The sequence below is a fragment of the Buteo buteo genome, chromosome 9, assembly GCF_964188355.1.
Source record: "Buteo buteo chromosome 9, bButBut1.hap1.1, whole genome shotgun sequence".
NCBI classification, from domain to species: Eukaryota; Metazoa; Chordata; class Aves; order Accipitriformes; family Accipitridae; genus Buteo; species Buteo buteo.
In genome coordinates this window covers 46,682,180-46,700,405 of record NC_134179.1, presented here as the reverse complement: position 1 = coordinate 46,700,405, position 18,226 = coordinate 46,682,180, and the positions used below count along the sequence as shown (strand labels likewise).

General features: G+C 38.9%; 1 protein-coding gene across 1 annotated transcript; it reads left to right on the top strand.

Annotated features, from left to right (window-relative positions):
* The first annotated feature begins 34 nt into the window (after positions 1 to 34).
* Positions 35 to 10,958, top strand: SOST (sclerostin). Its single transcript, XM_075036665.1, has 2 exons — positions 35 to 6,257; positions 9,147 to 10,958. Exons 1-2 carry the CDS (start codon positions 6,038 to 6,040, stop codon positions 9,566 to 9,568), a joined length of 642 nt encoding a protein of 213 aa, XP_074892766.1. The 5' UTR covers positions 35 to 6,037; the 3' UTR covers positions 9,569 to 10,958.
* The last annotated feature ends 7,268 nt before the right edge of the window (positions 10,959 to 18,226 follow it).

Sequence of the window (18,226 nt, the reverse complement as noted above, 5' to 3'; positions counted from 1 at the left end):
AAACAGAAACACTGTTGTATTCATAACACATGTAAGCCCAGGTCTAGTTTTGTATCTTCAGTTCACTAGTCAAAAATCACAAAGGACATACATTGGTTTACTTCTAGTTGTTGGGGTTGTGTGGTTTGAGGGGTGGGAGTGGTGGTGGGTAATTCTGTATAGCTGGATAAGACAATGCTATAAAATGATTCTAAAACTTGAGCTCTAAGACAGTATATCCTCTATTTTGAGTTACTGATAGGTGACTCAGTAATGAAACCATTTCCAGCTCTGCTTTTAGAGTAAGCTAAAAATAGAATCTCAGAACACTGCTCCGTTAATGGATCATACCCTTCCTCTTTTAGTCTTATCTTGCTGTTTAAGTACAGTAATGTTGCAAATTCCTCTGCCTATTTTAGCTGGACAAGAAAAGCTTGTATGCCTCTAATCCATAATGATACACCATGTACTTCTAAATTTCTCTTTCTGATTGTAGAAGGAATGATCATATAAAAACAGGAATGAGAGCTTTCTTTCCATGTAATATGAAATTGAGAAAGTATTGGAAGAAATACATCTTTTTATTCTCCTGAAGTTGCTGCACGGTTGCCATTTGCTGTGAGATGTTCCTTACAAGCATGTTAATTGGGGAAGATATTTTTTAACACAACTATTTGTTGCAATTAGCAACACTACATTTTTGGAGTTGAAACCTCTTGATTATAACTAAAATAATGTGATCTGGATTTACATTAATATATTTATTCTGAATAGCAGTGTGGTACTTTTTGTGTAGATAGCACTCTGGAGAAGGGATGGGGTCTCTGTAAAATATGCATCTATCATAGAACAAAGATGTCTACCATGTCAAATCCAGCACAATGAAAGAAAAAGCAATAGCTTGGGGTTTTTGTACTTGAGAGTTAGTGAAGTTGGAGAGGTGGGGAAGAATGGAGATGAGAAGCTATTAGCATTTTATAGCAAGTAACAAAGAAGAAAGCCCAGATGGATAAAATGATGATACATGTAAAACTAAATTCACCTTCTACTCATGTTGAACTAAATCTTTCTCAGCTGTGGTATAAGCAAAGGAGATAAGTTTGTAACCAAAAATTAAGATTCAAAACAAAACTTTGACAGTAAGTGTTGTGTCTAGCATGGTACTCTGAACGATAGGTACTGCCAGAAAATACTTCATGAGAGAACGTTGCAATATGTCACTACTGAAAAGTGAACAATTCATGAAGTGATTTCAAACTTAAAATTAATAGCTTCTGAAGGCAGGACTAGCAGCTGCAATATGTTGTATTATCATGCCATTTGGGGATGTTGAGCCTGTGTTAGTATTGGACGTGTTTTTCTCCTACAACATGAGTATGCCTGGCTTACCTCTCTTGGTCATGTGAGAATTAATTAATCTTCATGAAAGGCTTTGAAGATGAAAAGCACTGTGGATAAGAACACTACATGATCTCTGAGATGAAAAACAAACTTGTGTCAAATACATCTTCCTCTTGCTGCGCAAAGGAGAACAGCAGAAAGGATGTTTGCAATGTTTGTTTTCATCATTTAAATATTTTCATTGAGCTGTCTTCTATTTTCATCATTTAAATATTTTCATTGAGCTGTCTTCTGTTTTCATCATTTAAATATTGTCATTGAGCTGTCTTCTGTTGTCCAGAACTAGTTAAATCTAGAACTAGAAGCAGGATTTTTCCCCTCTTTTTTTAAATTAGTTCTGCTAGTTTACTGTAATGTTTTTAGCACAGAGGGACTATGTAATGGAATCTCACTTAGCATAGCACAGAGGTTTCTTCTAAAATGACTTTCTGGGCTTTGCCAATGAGTAAAACTGAAAATAGAACAGGCCTGAGAGGTATCTTCTAAGGATTTATGCGTGAGAATTAGTATCCTATTCATTTCTTCTATTCTGCAAATAAAACCTGGAAATCAGTTAAGTGTTGGGGTTTGGGTTTTTTTTTATTTTAATTCCAGTATGCCAAGGTTGCTGGCTAGCTGACTCACCAGATGGAGCTGTAGGCTTGTTATTCTTCACTAGATAGTCATCATTCCATCCCTGAACAATGCTGTTGTATGAATCTCATGTATTCTTATCTTACCACTGAAAAAGGCAAGCCACCAGAATGATTTATCAGTGCATTTGCTGGTCTCTGGTGGTAGAATACTAAGATTGCATTTATTCTTGGCTGCTTGGAGATGATCACATCATAGCATTCAGACTGATAAATTCACAAGGTAGTATGTGACTCAGCAAAATTCTTATGAGACAGATAAAAGTTGCTTGGGCAAGAGTGGCTTAGCAGCATCTTAGAAAAAGAACTGTTTGAGAAGCAAACAAGTTCTTGAACGTTAGAAACTGAATTCCTGGGCAGTGTGTAAATTATGAGCCATTGTCCACAGATAAGCCTAAATTGCACACGTGTATCTTAAGGCCTGGATACCTAACAGAACACCACTTGGCCCAGGTGTGGGCAGAGTGGGGTGCATAGTGAACACCAGAAGTTACAAGTGATAGAACTGATGGCAGAAACTGGTTTATAAGTGCATGCCTTCACAGTACAGTCTCGCAATGCAAGCACATCAGGACAGAAGTCTGAGTCCAGAAAGCAGCAGCAACAGATTCAGGCTAAGTATATGATGCCAATTTACTCCTTGTACCTGCTCCCCTAATATGTCTGATTCCTACTTAGCATGGCTAAGGGTGGTGTTTTTTCAGCTCAGAATATAGCATCCCAGTTCTGAATGTAGAGGATCCAAACTCAGTTCCACCCTGGTGGGTGAGGGTTCATTCTGAAAGCATCCTTGATACCTCTCTTATTTTTTCCTGTGCTTCATTAACAGTGCAAAAATCATTTGTAGGGGGCTGCAGCCCAGACCACGTCTGCTTTGTTGCAGGAAGTACTGTGAGCAGGCATGCAGCTACAGGACGTGGAAGAATGTTATTGTAGTTAGGGAATCTGAATGTCTATGGGATTTGGATTCTTTTCTTGCCTCTATTAGGCTGCCCTCCCAGCTTGTGGTCAAGAAGTTTTAAGCTGGAGGCTAAAAATAGCTTCTGATTTTTACTTTCATAGTTTTTTTTATTATTATTATTTCTCCCAGTGGGTAATACAGATAAATGTTAAGACAGTTAATAGAGGGGATTGTTTAAGTACTTAGAGAAGCTACATCAAGAAATGTTTATGTTTTATGTGACGATTACTGTAAGTGTGGTTCTCTGTAGTAGGCCTACTACTCAACAATGATAGCTTTTGGAAATATTGTCTAGGCAGACATTACATGAAAAGAAATTAACAGAAACTGAACTTTGATAGATGCATACAATTCTGAAGGCATTTAAATAGGGGAGTGAATCGGTAGCAATGGTTCAGTGATTACCAGTACTCAATTTTTTTCTGCTCTCCTGTTCTGCTTTTCAGCTGCACTCCATTGTGCCACAAGCTGTGATGTCACTTTGGACAAGGTTGGTGAATACCAATACAAAGTGGTATTCCTATCTGACAAAAACAATACCAAGTTAAAAATCTTTGTTTAGTTCCTGGTCATCCTTCCCAACTTGTTCAGTTAACTAAAAACCAAAACAAAACCCCACACCTTTTTATTCCTTTGAGGGCCATTAGAAGATCGCAAGTCAGTATTTCCAAAGAAAAGAAAAAACAGCGGTAGTGTAAGGCCTGAAAGCAAAGCTTCAGATCGTTGTACGCAATATCAAGTATAACATAATCATGGTAGTCTAGCCTGTTCTCTGAAGGAAAAAAAACCCAACCCCTAAATAAACCAACCGATCAACCAACCAACCAACCAAAATCTGCAAGGAAGGTGGTTGCACAGCTTTCCAAGCTGGTGTCCGTCTTTTCTTCAGAATCATTTTTATTTGGTCGGCAATCATATGATCCCCCTGTGAAGTTGTGTATCCCTTGCTGTTGAATAGATTTCACCTGTATGTCTAAGACAAAAATAGACTTACTCATAAGTGGGAAAAAATTATGCTTGGAAAAATGTTTGCAATGGCTGAGTGTTTAGGTTTCCTGTATTTGTGAGATGATAATTAACTGCTTTGAGTAAAGCAGGCAGTTATTAATGAAAGATAGTGCTGCTGCTGCTGATGATGATTATAGGGAAAAAGGAATCAGCACATCTGAGGCAACTTATGTGGCAACAGCCTGTATTAAAGAATAATATCCTGACTGACTGTGGAGAAGAAAAAAATCTTGTAAAAAGAAGATAGTAAGTTGTAGCCCTCCATAAAAACAGAATAATTTCTGAGATGGTAGGATGCATAAGATGTGGGCTGGAGGAAAGGAGGAAGGGGAACAGACAGTAAGGGCACACAGTTGTATGCAACACAATGCATGGTTGCTTTTAGAGATTCTTGGAAAGGAGGGCTCTTCTGAGAATGCTAATCTCTATAATTTTGGGCAGAGAGAAAGGGTAGGAGAGAAAGCATGTCATAATATATTTCAGATGCTATTATTTTAGGAAAGGACCATTGTACAGAGCAGGTATGCTAAAGCTCATCAAACTCACTAGTGCATCTGCTGTGTGTGTCTGTATGTGTAAGGCTGAAGAGGCAAAATGTCCTCAGGTCATTGCTGTTGTTTAAATCTATTATTTATCATCAAGGTCACACCAGGGGAGAAATACACCTCCACTTTGAATTTGGTGACATCTGTTTTCTGTGCCAGGTCAGGGGAATTGTCAGAATGGAATGCAAGCCTTCGGTAATGACTCTTACAGTAGTAGGGAAAAGTCAGACAGTGAATCACTTTTTAATCTCTTCTACGTGAAATATTTTCATGAGGATGTATGCAACAAACATTGCAGTAACACACATGGATGTCCCTCTACTGCTTTAAGCAAACATTTTGCTTTCAGTGGCTATGATGAGCTCAGTGTAGTATCTAACCTTACTAAAAGCTGAGATGCTTTCCGATTAATGTATTTAGCCTGACAGCATTTGCAAATAACTTGAAAGTGTATGTGGTCTTGAGACAAAGAAATGATGCAGCTATCACCACTGTCTTATTTTTGCAAGGAAGAAGGATACTATAGATGAGATTTTAAACCATGACACATTAATACATCTCAGGCATCGGTGCCCTAGACATAAGGTCATCAATTCTCTCTGTTGGTTGCATCATGAATGGAAATCAGTCTGGTCATGTTCTTGTGTTTAAAATAAGCAAATGTCCTATATTCAACACTTGCACAGAATGTCAGCAGAAGTAGTAGTATGCAGTCTATTTAAAGCAAACATGAATGCTTTTTTTTTAAGTGATACAAAGGTGAGAAAGAGCACAACAAAAAGCATGATGTACAACATCCTGGCTGTTTACCCTAACTAACATATTCCAAGTAGCTTTTTTTTTAAGGAAAACTAAACAAAACAACTTCTCATTTTGAAAAGAAGTTCTTTCCTGTTTCTTCCAGTACATTTGTGAAACAAAATGTGGAGTTCCTTGTTTTGTAAAGGAAAAAAAAAGCTACACCCCCCCCACCGCCCAGTCATTTGCCTGCAGAGACTGAAAAGTGTAACTACTGAGCTACAGTTTCTAGATTTGCTTACTTTATACCAGGGATCGGGGTGGGGGTGGGCAGGGAGTGGCTCAGGGAGGAAGAACAGTAAAAATAAAAAGTCTGAAAAACCTTTGGAAAAGTCAATAACCAAAGATTCAAATATGGAGGTAGAAGCAAGTTTTAATTCTACCATTGTCAGAAAAAACTGCAGAAAGGCTTGTCAGGTTGCAATTCATCCTAGTCTTGTCAATCACTGTTGTTGCCAGGCATAAAAATGAAGCACATATGAGAAGTTTTTACATAGAAGGTGTAGAATATTGTCACTAACCCACTCCCACACACCCATTTTATTTCACACTGACAAAAGCTGAGATGAATGAGTTGTTGTCTGGCCCTTCCCACTTTGTATAGTCATTGGCTGGCTTGGTTCTAAAAAGGATTTAAAAAAGGGGAATAATGTGCCTTTGCCTGGGATCTGAGACTGTCAGGGTGCTGAAAAGCTAATCTGTGAGCTGCCACCATGCAGATCGCTTGGGCTGTGTACTCTGTCTGTGTCTTAATACAAATTGCATTTCGATCTGTGGAAGGGTGGCAAATGTTTAAAAATGATGCCACAGAAATCATTCCTGAGATCACTGAAAATACAGAAACACCGATGGAGCAGGCTTTCAGCAACAACAACACAATGAACCAGGCAAAGCATGGAGGAAGACACATACAACAAGCTCCAGACCCTAATGGTAAGAAAAATAACATCATTATTACTGTTTTGGACCTAACAGACAGTTTGTAGAAGAATACTTGTTACCATATATGTTTATTTATTAAAAACTTAAGGTGTGGAGCTAACACTGTAAAGTGATACAGAGTTACAGCTACTGTTGAAGTATCAATGTAAATGTTAGAAGGGATATACCGGAGTTTACTGATGAAAAATGTGGTCTATCTATTGAACAATCCTTAGGTACTACAACATGCATTCCTATTCTGCCCAGCTGCTCCCTGCAGACACAAATCCAGTACATAAAACCTGTAGAAGATATTACTTAAATTTCTCTGTGTTTTGTGCTTGCAAGCAGCGTGGGGAAATACCACAAGTGATCTTTCTTTCTCTGATGTTAAGATGGGGCAATGGGTTGACAGTGAAGATAATAATATAAATTCTTAATATTAAGAAAGAGTCACACTAGTGATGTCTAAGATCACACAGCACAAATGGCACATGGAGGTTGCATTCAGCTGGATGAGAGAAGCGTGCTGCTCACTGCCCTTTGCCAACAGCCAGCTTTTCAGCCAGATTCCAGCAGCCAAAAAAGCTGTTATGAACAGTTAAAGCAGTCCCCAGGGGAATTCATGCTGAAAGGAATTGGAGGGGACTTTATTTTGCAGAAGTGTGCAATCTTGGAATCAGTTTGGCTACTTTACAGCACTGACATACTTCATAAGATATTGTTACTGCATTTGGCCAAATGTCTAACATTAGCAATGATGCAAAACACAAGCTTTGTGCGCAGAGATGGAAGATGGGTAGTTAGCACCAAACAGAGAAAGGTAGTTTTAAAGAAGTGTTCTGCTGGCAAACAGGGCGAACTTGGTCCTCCGGACTGACACATTTGGCTACCAAATGCACATAGCAACAAGTCAAACTTACACTTTCCACTATTGTGCATTGCAGATCTGAGTTAGCTGCCTTTCTCTGGGGACAACTGGAAGGGAATTCTGTTTTCCTGCTGCAGCTGTCAGTTAAGGTGTTTAAAACCATAGCATTAACAATATTTTAAAAGGAAAAAAAAAGAATGATTTTGAGAGTGCAACTTTATATGGGTCTTAAATCCCTAAAAGGGGGAGCACTCTACTTCTCCCAGGCAGCCCCACCAACCACCAGGTCAAGGCAGGTTGGTTTTGTTGTTACATCTGAATAGCTTCATTTTTTAGCCTCTTACTACTCTGACATCAACTGGGGGGAATCTGTACCTCTCATATGTGCATATTTTTTTAAGTGGAAAGGACATTTACTTAAGAAAGAGAGAGTGAAGGAGACTGGACAGTTATTCAAGATATGCAATGGTGTTGCATACTTATTTTAACATCTTTAACACAAGGAATCAAAATGATAATCCAAAGTGTCCAGACCTTCCCAGGACACATGACGTTGCACCAGACCATGAATAATTTTGCAGTACGTGGAACCTGCACACGTACAGAACAGGAAATATATGCACAGAAAAAAAAACCTATATAGCTGAGGCAAATGCCTGTATATTTAACTGTATCTGCCTATGTGCTACGGTTGTACAATACACCTGATTCAGACCATTATTTACATAGACAGACATAATTTTCTTAAATGCTTAGGGAACTTGGTGGGATTAGTCTAAGTGCACATGGAGTTTAGTTTTTTGTCACAGTATTATGACATGGATTGTTTCATTTCATTTCATTAATGCAGTCCTTAAAACTTCTAAAAAATGAAATCTTGCTAGCTGTACTTTGATAAATATAAACCTGAGCACTAAAAATCATGTTTCTGTACTTCACAGGAAAAACAAAAATTAAAATGTCTGTACAAATATTGTTCTATCACTAATGACTCAGGGTCAGAATTCTCTTCTGATGTACTAAGGAGGGAACCACCTTGTGCACAGCAAGGAGAATGGGCCTAACAGACACAGCCTTCTGTTTGTAATCTGACCTTCAAGGATTTCCACCCCAAGTAGCATTCCTGAGTTAAAACTACCCTTTTGACTGAGAGAAGAACATTAACATGTGTTTATCTAGATGAAGTTCTTTGATAAACACCTTCAAAAATCAAATTCTGTGTCTTCCAAACAAGTCAATTAGCCAAGCGTGTCACTTGGCAAGAGACACCTTTGGAAAAAGTCTGCTCCTAGAGTTGGAAAGTTTTTCTAAATCCTTAATGCTAAAAAATCTTATATTTCCTAATGTTTCATTTGCCTATAGCTATCCATTGAGAAGCAGGGGGGGGAAAAACACAGTTAAGGTTCCTAATCAGCCAGAATATGCCTCTCGCTGTCTGAAGGAAATTATGTGGGACATGTGGGATTATCACAGAGAGCAGTAAACTTGGAAAATCTAATGCCTGAAGAGTGGGAATTCCTTAGCACTGTTGTTACCTGCTATTTCCCTAACACATAATGCTGGTTAAAAATCACTTAAGTAACACTTTCTTTGTTGCAAAAGAATTTAAAACTGGAGTCAACCTCTGAAGTCAATAGAGTTAAACTAGAGCAATGGGAGAAGGTTTTGCCCACAGGTAAATGAAGCCAGGAGAATCCCATCAAAATTTCCCATGAAGTAACTGCTGCTGCTGGGGTTACACTTCAGAAGCTCCCCTGCCCACCTGCATAACCCTGACATGGAATTTACCTAGTGGCAAGAGAAGGATTTTATTCATCAATTTGTACACTGTTATTCAAGGGTCTCATAACTAGGGTAACCAACTATTTAGAAGCTGCATGAGTGAGTCTTTGGAGATACTCTTCCCAAAATCTGCCATTCAAGATGTCCAGCTTGTATCTAGCTCAGAGCTAGATATCTGCTACAGAAACAAAAAGTGCTTTCTCAAGGATGGTGAGGAAAGCAGTAATTAATGTGTTTCTTTTTTGCAGATGCTTCTGGCTTTAGCTGCAGAGAAATGCGAACCACCCGCTATGTCACAGAGGGGCCTTGCCGCAGCATCAAGCCTGTCAAGGAACTGGTCTGCTCTGGTCAGTGTGTCCCCTCGCATCTCCTTCCCAACTCTATTGGTAGAGGGAAGTGGTGGCGTCAGAATGCCCTGGATTATCGCTGCATTCCTGCTCATACTCGCACGCAGCGCATCCAGATGGCTTGTCCCGAGGAAGAGACTCGGACTTACAAATTCCGAGCTGTCACATCCTGCAAATGCAAGCGCTACACCCGCTACCACAACCAGTCTGAGCTGAAGGACTTTGGAAAGGAAACTGTCAGGCCTCAGAAGAACAAGAAGCCCCGTCTCTCCAGAGCCAGGAGCAGCAAATCTAACCAGCATGAGTTAGAAAATGCTTATTAGAAGGTGGCTCTGAGTGATACAGCCTAGCAGCTCTGGATATTTTACAAAACATCAAATGGCACTCACAGGCCACAGCATGACGTTCTGACTGCAGTAGGTTCCAATTCCTTCTGCTAAGCTGGGTCAAAGGCTCACATAGTCAAAAATCTATCAGATTATAGCAGTTATGGTCTGATAAGAGAATGAGATAAACCAAGCTGGAGGTAGCAACACCTAAATTCAGTCTGAGAGGAGAGGTACACCTTGGAGATTCATGTGAAGTCATGTGGCTTGTACAAGTAGAAAGGCAGAAGAAAGTGAAGCTGCTATGGTGACAATCACACTTTGTTAGAAGTCATTCTAACTCACTTTATGTGAAAAGAACACTGAGATCCTTTTCCCAATTTTGTAAGTGCCATGATGCAGGACAAGCATGCAATTAGGGAAGTACCTGGAGAGTTACCACTCTCTGAATGACTTGTAGAAAGTTAGTGATAGCAGGGATTTCAACAGTTATGGTGGCTGAAGTCAAATTGTTTGGAAATTAACATCCTGTCAGATGTCCTCATGCCCCAGTTGTTTCCTCTAAAACACAAAACATGATATTTATGTTGTCAAAACAAAAGTGAAAGTGTGATAAATCTATTTCGTACTTTTAATTAAAAGACTGTAGGATCAACAGATTCAAAACTGAGATTTGAAAACTAAAACCATATTTAGTTTAGGGACAATGATTTGTTTTAGGAACAGTTAAAAAAATTCTAAGTGGAGCGGATTTATGAAATGGATGCTCCTCTCAAACCAGATAACCTCACTGATGTTTGTCCTGTAAACAGCTAATGATGTGCATAATTTAACATAAAAGGTACTGATTATGCCTTATTTCCTAGAACACAATTGACTTTAGTATCAGCTTAGATATCTCAACATACATTTTCTATTCTGTAGAGTTTGGATTATCTGGCCACACGCTTCGTAGCACTGACTGTGCAAGCCAAGTTCTGGGAGTAAGGTGATGGTTCTGCATTAAAAGTGAGCCTCTGCTAATTTTAAAGTCATGATTTCCTCTAGAAAAGTCTTTGGTATGTGCAACTTTGGTAAGTCTTTAGTTTGACAGCGACTTTCCTTTACTTAGCTTCTCAACATTCAGACTAATGTTTGTGTTTTTACATTAAAGAATATTGTTAGAAAGTGAGTTGTCACATGCTGTATATATCCTGTAGAAGTGCTAAGCCTAGTATCAGATGAACACAGTTTGGGATGAAAACAGTTCCTCACTGTTCTTATTTTCTATGTAGAGTTTATGCTGAAATCATATAAACCATGGAAATTTGTGATGTTGATAGATTTTGCAATTATTTTGTGCGGGACCAGAACCTAGAGAGAAAAGGTATTGTTTCAGAGAGTGAATTACGTATTTATTTTTTTCTCAGAAATTATTTATGCAATGTTTTTCCTTGTAGAGAATGAAAAGTAATACTGCTTTAAAAATATTAGTCTGTTATTTTTAATTTTAAATACATTGTTAATAAAGTAGAAACAATGATTAATTATAGGAAGACTCATTGATTTTCAGCTATATTATAAAGCTGATGTGCTGCAAAGCCGGTGAATTAGAACAGTCAGGGTGTTGACTCCAATTTCTGTGATAGAGAGTGTCAAGGTCCTTAATTCTCAATCAATAACCCACATATCTCTAAAGAAGCTCTATCCTGGAGCTTCTTGCTCCAATGCATGACATTTCTCATGGAAAAAGTCTTCCTGGGCAGATGTGGAGCTCAGAACTTCCCCTGAGGAAGAAAAACTCAGCCAATTTCAGTTTCCCTCCTACTCCCAGTGACATTTCCCAATTCATATGTTCACAACCTGATAAAGCCACGAAAGAAAACAAGAAGTCTGTGAACTGCCAGTCAAGATTTCTTGATTGAAATCTGATTGCTTCAGATTTCTCTCATTGGAAAAAAAAGTGTGGAATCCCCTTGCAAGTGCTGCCAAGCAACAGTTAAACTTTTTAACAATTTGATATTGTAGACCTATGTTTATTTTCATTTATAAGGCCACGTTCTTTAAGAAACAAAAACATTTTCCAATGAAGTCAGGGAAATCTGGGCTTGGACTGCACATAGCGTGCAGCTCTTTCAATACAGCTGTAAAGATTAACAGCTTTTTCAAGACAGCCAGTAGATAAAGTGTCCTATCACTACTATTATTTGATACCTCATATAGAAACCTAATACAAACAGTTGTCATACCTGTGACAATGTTTTCCAGACTTATCTTTGACTTTATGAATTTGGCACTTGGGGCTTAATTTTCAGAAATCAGCATGAGCACTTGCAAGGGCTTCTTAAATAAGAAAAGTTCAGTTCCTCTGCAAAGCTATTCCACAGTCTCACTGGCATCTAAAGTTACTGGAATGTTAATTTTAAAATGTTGACTGTGATAAGCCAGTGAAAGAGACTTACTCTACTTTATCTGAGACTTCATGCTGGATTCCAGGCAGTTCAGAAATATAGGGCCTGCTGCAGGTGAACCAGTAATATCTTTCTCCCAAATGTTTCACCTTAAAGATGTCCTCTTCCAAAAAAAACCCCAGTCCTCCCACACAATTCTCTTCTACCAAAAGTGCAAAAGTTTCCTGCTGCTAAGCTGCCATTCAGAATCTTGCAGTTTTCTGACTTACAATGTAATGATTGGTTCTTTGCATGTTATAAAAGCTCTTAAAAGAATACCAATAGACAGGTAGTCCTGAGGCACTTACACTACTACATTTCCTCTCAACACCCATCCTGTTTACAGTTGCTTCTCTACTGGTTTCTTACCACACGTTAAAAGTGGATTAGATGAGCAGTCTGCAGATATGCTTAGTCTTCTGTAATCTTACTCCTGAAACAGTCCTGTCTAACCACCTCTTTTGCAATTTATATTATCAGGAGAGGAACAAGAAATAGTAGTATTCTGCAAACAGCTGGAAAACCCAAAATGTGGGATGTTTCACAGAGGTAGACTGCTACGTTTCCCCCACCCCCACGTGGGTTCTTTTCAAACTGAGCATTTGGGTTTGTTTATTTATTTATTGATTTTCACACACTCTCTTTTTTTTTTTTTTTTGTAATTTCTAATAAAGGTGTACATTATTATAGCCTCACATTAGTACATATTACTTACAGCTATTAGTAGGGTTCTAGAACAAGACAGAAATTTAGAGAGTGACTTACTGGTCTAATAATCTGTGTCAGTGTTTGCTGAAAACATTATTTATGACTCAAAGGACATGCTGTACATCGGAGATGCCATCTCTAACTGGGGGTTTGAGAATGAGCATCTGCTGGAAATTTCAGTTTGTCTTTCACACCAAATCCATACACTTCCAGTCCTTTCCAAAGAAAAAAGCTTGATACCGTACACAGAGGAAATAAGTGAAAACAGAGCGACTTTATAGATTGTCCTTACATCAATGAAACATTACTGTACACAAGACATACATGGGACAGGCTCTTTCAGAGTAACAAATACTCCAAAGGGGCTTTGTAATGGGCAGAGAACTGCTGTGCACTCCTTTTACAGAAGCATTAAATAGTTTTTCTTCAGGACTATAAACTCTTCAGGCAAGAGTAAATTTCTTCATTGTAATTTTTGCAATAAAATAGTACAATGGTATGTAATTTAAGTGCTCCTGAACTATAAGTAGTAACAGGTCACTGAATTTACCTTCACTTGGCTGGAGACAGCTGCCTGTCAACAACTGAACAACTGTCATAATGGGTAGTTCACAGAAAAAAAAGCAAGTTTATTTTTTCAGGCAGGATTCATGATTTCTCCAAATCAGCTTTGAACATTCATTTGTCCCCCATTTTTATTTCTAACTTGTGTAGACAATGAATCACGGTGCATTCTCTACAATATACTTAAAATAGTCAGTGTGCCTACTTTATTTCTTTTTCTGGCAAAAATACAATTCTGCTATTTTTCAGTGAAAGATGAATTTACAGGAAGCACAAACAGCCTGCTGGTATCCACAAAGTCCCAAAGATTTTGCATGAGGTTCAACTTTTTATTACAAAGAACATAACTTCATCCAGTGAGGCCCTAGGTCCAGAAAACATATTATGCATGTGTTCTGCAAATGTGGTTGAGAAAGTCAGCATTGTGAAATACGGAAGGAATAAACATGTATTTTTTTAGCCATATGACATCAACTTATAATTAGCTTGTTTCACTCAAATTAGTACAGTATATGGGCGCACAGAACAACTTTTCTATAGTAAACAGGCTCAAAAGTCTTAAATTAACATAGAACACATTTATATGTAGCTTGAGTTTGGATTGAACATACTGTGCAGCTGTAACCTGAAATTTGAATAAACTGAAACTCCCCTTGATAGGCAAGTAAAGGAAGTCCCCCTTTAAAATAACTCACAGTTTAAAATAAAGCCAGTATAGGCTGCAGAACTTTCAACAAACACAGCTGATGTTACTCAGTTACACAAAACAGTACAACTGCTCCCCTTACAGTCTTAGAGTCATCAAAGGACAATTCTGCACAAAGTATTCTCCAGTTATATACAAAGGGGTGGACATTTCTCTTCTGTTCCCAGAATTGTGTGAACAGTTTTTACACTGAATGTTGGAGAGTTGTAACGTCAAGCTGCAGTGTTTCATGGACAAGGCTCATGATGCCTTGATGTCTTTTCATTGGATTAGGAATATGATGCTTTTCTCTGTTTTGATGCCAAAATGAATTTTTTTCTCACTAGAGTAAAATAAACATATTGTGCCTGAAGTCCAAAGGAAAGGAAGTAATAATTCTTCTGTCTCCGTTTAACCATTCCTGACACTGTATCATGAACTAGCTATTTCTTTCAATCCTAAAAGCTCTCACTGCTCTTTTATAAGGACAAGTTATTACTCTGAAAAGAGGATAATAAAACTAATCACTAAAACCTGAGTAGAGGTAAAACTCATCAGCACAAGCCCTGCTAATTCTGAAGTAAAAGTATAAGGAACACAAAGACAATCATCAAAACATTCTCACCTCTGCTGCATCACAACGTATGGCTAAATTGAACACTGCCAGGGAAGGGGCATCCACAGCTTCTCTGGGCAACCTGTTCCAGTGCCTCACCACCCTCACAGTGAAGAACTTCTTCCTTACACCTAATCTAAATCTACCCTCTTTCAGTTTAAAGCCATTACCCCTTGTCCTATCACTACACGCCCTTGTAAAAAATCCTTCTCGGCTTTCCTGTAGGCCCCCTTGAAGTGCTGGAAGGCCACTACAAGGTCTCCCCAGAGCCTTCTCTTCTCCAGGCTGAACAACCCCAACTCTGTCAGCCTGTCCTCATACGGGAGGTGCTCCAGCCCCCCGACCATCTTTGTGGCCTCCTCTGGACTCGCTCCAACAGGTCCATGTCTTTCTGGTGTTGGGGGCCCCAGAGCGGAACGCAGTACTGCAGGTGGGGTCTCACGAGAGCGGAGTAGAGGGGGAGAACCACCTCCCTTGACCTGGAGGGGTCACACTTCTTTTGATGCAGCCCAGGGTGCAATTGGCTTTCTGGGCTGCAAGCACCCGTTGCTGGCTCATATTCAGTTTTTCATCCACCAGTACCCCCAAGTCCTTCTCCACAGGGCTGCTCTCAAGCCCTTCATCCCCCAGCCTGTATTGATACTGGGGGTTGCCCCAACCCATGTGCAGGACCTTGTACTTGGCCTTGTTGAACTTCATGAGGTTTGCGTGGGCCCAACTCTCAAGCCTGTCAAGGTCCCTCTGGACGGCATCCCTTCCCTCTAGAGCATCAGCCACACCACTCAGCTTGGTGTCATTTTGAACACTTTAGTATCTATGCTTGTAATCCATCCCAGCCCTGCTTCTCCCTGGTGCTACCAGGGCCTGACTGGTTCACACTGATGCCATGAACACCCATTTTAGCCATCCCAGGTGAGGCAGTGTGTGATGTGAATCACTTTTTTGCCACATATTGGCTACTCGGATTCCAACTGATACAGGTGGGGCTGTCATGACACTTCAGCACTAGCCCTTTAGACTGAAATCGTTCCTTTCTTAAGAATTTGTACAGCACTCAGGATGTGGAAACATTGGCCTGTGCTTGGTGTCCATAAGGGTAATACCATCATTTTCATCTCAAAGGGAAGCAGCCCCAACTCCTTGACTGAGTTACAAGTCCAAAATTATGCATCTTCCTACTGAAGACTGCCACATCAGGCTGTTTGTAGCATCAACCTTCAGACTCAAGCTTTCTTGTTCATGGCTTTCCAGGCAATTTAAATATACTCTCAAACCAAGAAATAAAAGTGTATTTATTTTGTGGTTATCAAGTCCCCAAATTAAACAGACATCTTTATCACTTCACCAACAGTTTAATGCTTGTGGCATGAGGTTATTTCAATGTCTTAGGAAAACAGCTCAGCTCTGGCTAAATAAATCAGTGATGTCATTCTTCATTCAGGCTACCAGATTCTTTGGTGTAAAAACTTCCCTTAGGAGAGGCCTTGGGACATAGTGGCTCCTCTGAGACTATTTACATCTGTCAGATTCTCTAATCTCTTCTTCCTTCCTTCCTCCTGTCTATTTCCTTCCCTTTCACTATAAAATGGCCAGTATTTAACTCTAATGCTTCCAGTCTGCACAACATGCTTTTAGAATTGGGTGGTTGTTGGTTTGTTTTGGTGTTTTTTTTTATAACCAGAAATAAGGCTTAATTGAAGGTAATTACTCTCCCATTTGGATGGTTTTGCTATTTGCAGGGCCTTATTTTTTTCTAGTCAAATTAGCAGGAGAAGTCAGTTTTAAAAGTGATAGTTTTCTTCTAAAATTGTTCTTCAGATTAAGGGTGGTGCTCAGAACCAGAAACTTTTCACTCATGATGAATTTCTACATGTCTAGAAACAAAAGTAGCACTACCAGAAAATCATTATTGGGGGGAAAGAGAGGACAGACAATTGCATAGACTTCCAATGAATTGAGAAAATGCATGTGAAATTTCAGCCTGCTCATTAGTATGGGCCTCTGAATAAATTAATGTTCAAATCAGACGTGTCTGGGCTCCTCCTAGGAGCCAAAAATAGGCCCAGTCATTTTAAAAGACACTTTTTTCTAGAGCTAGTTTTGTCATTAACATCTCTAATATGGCATCAAGAGCTAACAATGAGTCATAATGATTATTCTTTGGGCTTGCACTTACAACAAGAACAGAACAATAGTACTTCATGGAGTGAAAAGGGTTAATAAATGCAAACATTCAATGGAGCATAGTTCAGTGACAGGAATTAGTGAATAGGATATCCTTACTGGGAAAACTGGCATAATTTCAGAATTTAAGCATCATATCCTCAAACATGTCCCTTTCTTCTAGTTGGAAATGCTGTCTGTCTAGAATTTAAGGATTTTAGCTAGTTTTTCATTATTTTGGGATGCCTGGAACCTGAAAGTGGCCATCAGATGTGTATGCAAGTGATTTGTAGCATAGTCTGAACAGTCTGCATATGAGCAATAAACTCAGTCCATGACCAATTTACTTTTAAGCTTCATAGCTCTCAAATATGTAATTCTGTCTTGGTCAGCAGTACCATCACACTATATTTACTGAAATACATCACTACTATTTTGAAGTACATGTTACAGACGTTATAGCCAGTGACTTTGAACTTACTTGTATTTCTCGGCAAACAGTGAAAATATAACTTTTAATATATATAGAATGCTCTGCTATTTAGAAGGCAAATAGAAGGGCCAAAAGCAGTGGATGTGCCACATCTCTAAGGGCATTCACATAAACCCCCCTAACTTGTTATAGAAAGTTTATGGGTGGTCTTTGGGGCAATGGCAGGTATACTAAAAACATACTTGGAACTGGCTGTTCAGTGAGACCTCACACACGTCTGATGAGAAGCTGGTCCAGGAAATTTTTTGTTTTTTAAAAACAAAACATAACTGAGAAGAAAATCATATCCAAGTGAAAACTGCAACCAATATGGGTTTCGGTGGAACTGTACTGATTTTTGACATTTGGATCCTAAGACAATATTTAAAGGACAATCACCCAGATTACATTTATGCAGTTTAAAAAAGAGATCTTTCTACTTATGAAAGGCCAAAAAAGCCATACTAATAAGCAAAAAGAAACACATTTAGCAGTAATAATGGAAGGATTCTTCACATCTGCAACACTTGATGATTTAAAATGAGTTAACATTCAAGAAATTCACTTAGAAAAAAAAAATTCAGATAATTTCTTGAGTCGTGGGCTATGAACACCTAGACTCTGGGGACTACTTCAAAGGCAGGGATGGTCTGGAATCTGACTGAGAAAAATGACCCTATATCAAATATGTTCACTACGCATGAGAGTACACCTCCACTGGAAATTTCCAGGTGTCTGCAAATTTAAAAAGCTTGAAAAAGCTTTCTTCTGATTACTTAGGTATCAAAAAAAATCTCAAATATAATTACAACATGTTCCCAAATAAAATTTTAAAATCTTGCAAAATGTTTCATCAGTGAGGGACTCTTTGGACCATTATTCCATAGTTGCCAAACAGAAGCCTTTCTTGTTACAGCTACGCCTAACCTTCTCCATACTAGCTTACATTGTCACTCCCTTCATAGCAGAAATATGGTGGAGAATCACATTTTAAATTCAGTGTTCTTGAAAATCTTCT

Excerpts from the sequence above, each read along its gene's own strand:
- SOST (XM_075036665.1), top strand. The coding sequence starts at position 6,038 with ATGCAGATCGCTTGGGCTGTGTACTCTGTCTGTGTCTTAATACAAATT. Across the intron at positions 6,258-9,146 it reads ACAAGCTCCAGACCCTAATG|ATGCTTCTGGCTTTAGCTGC; the intron begins GTAAGAAAAATA and ends TCTTTTTTGCAG.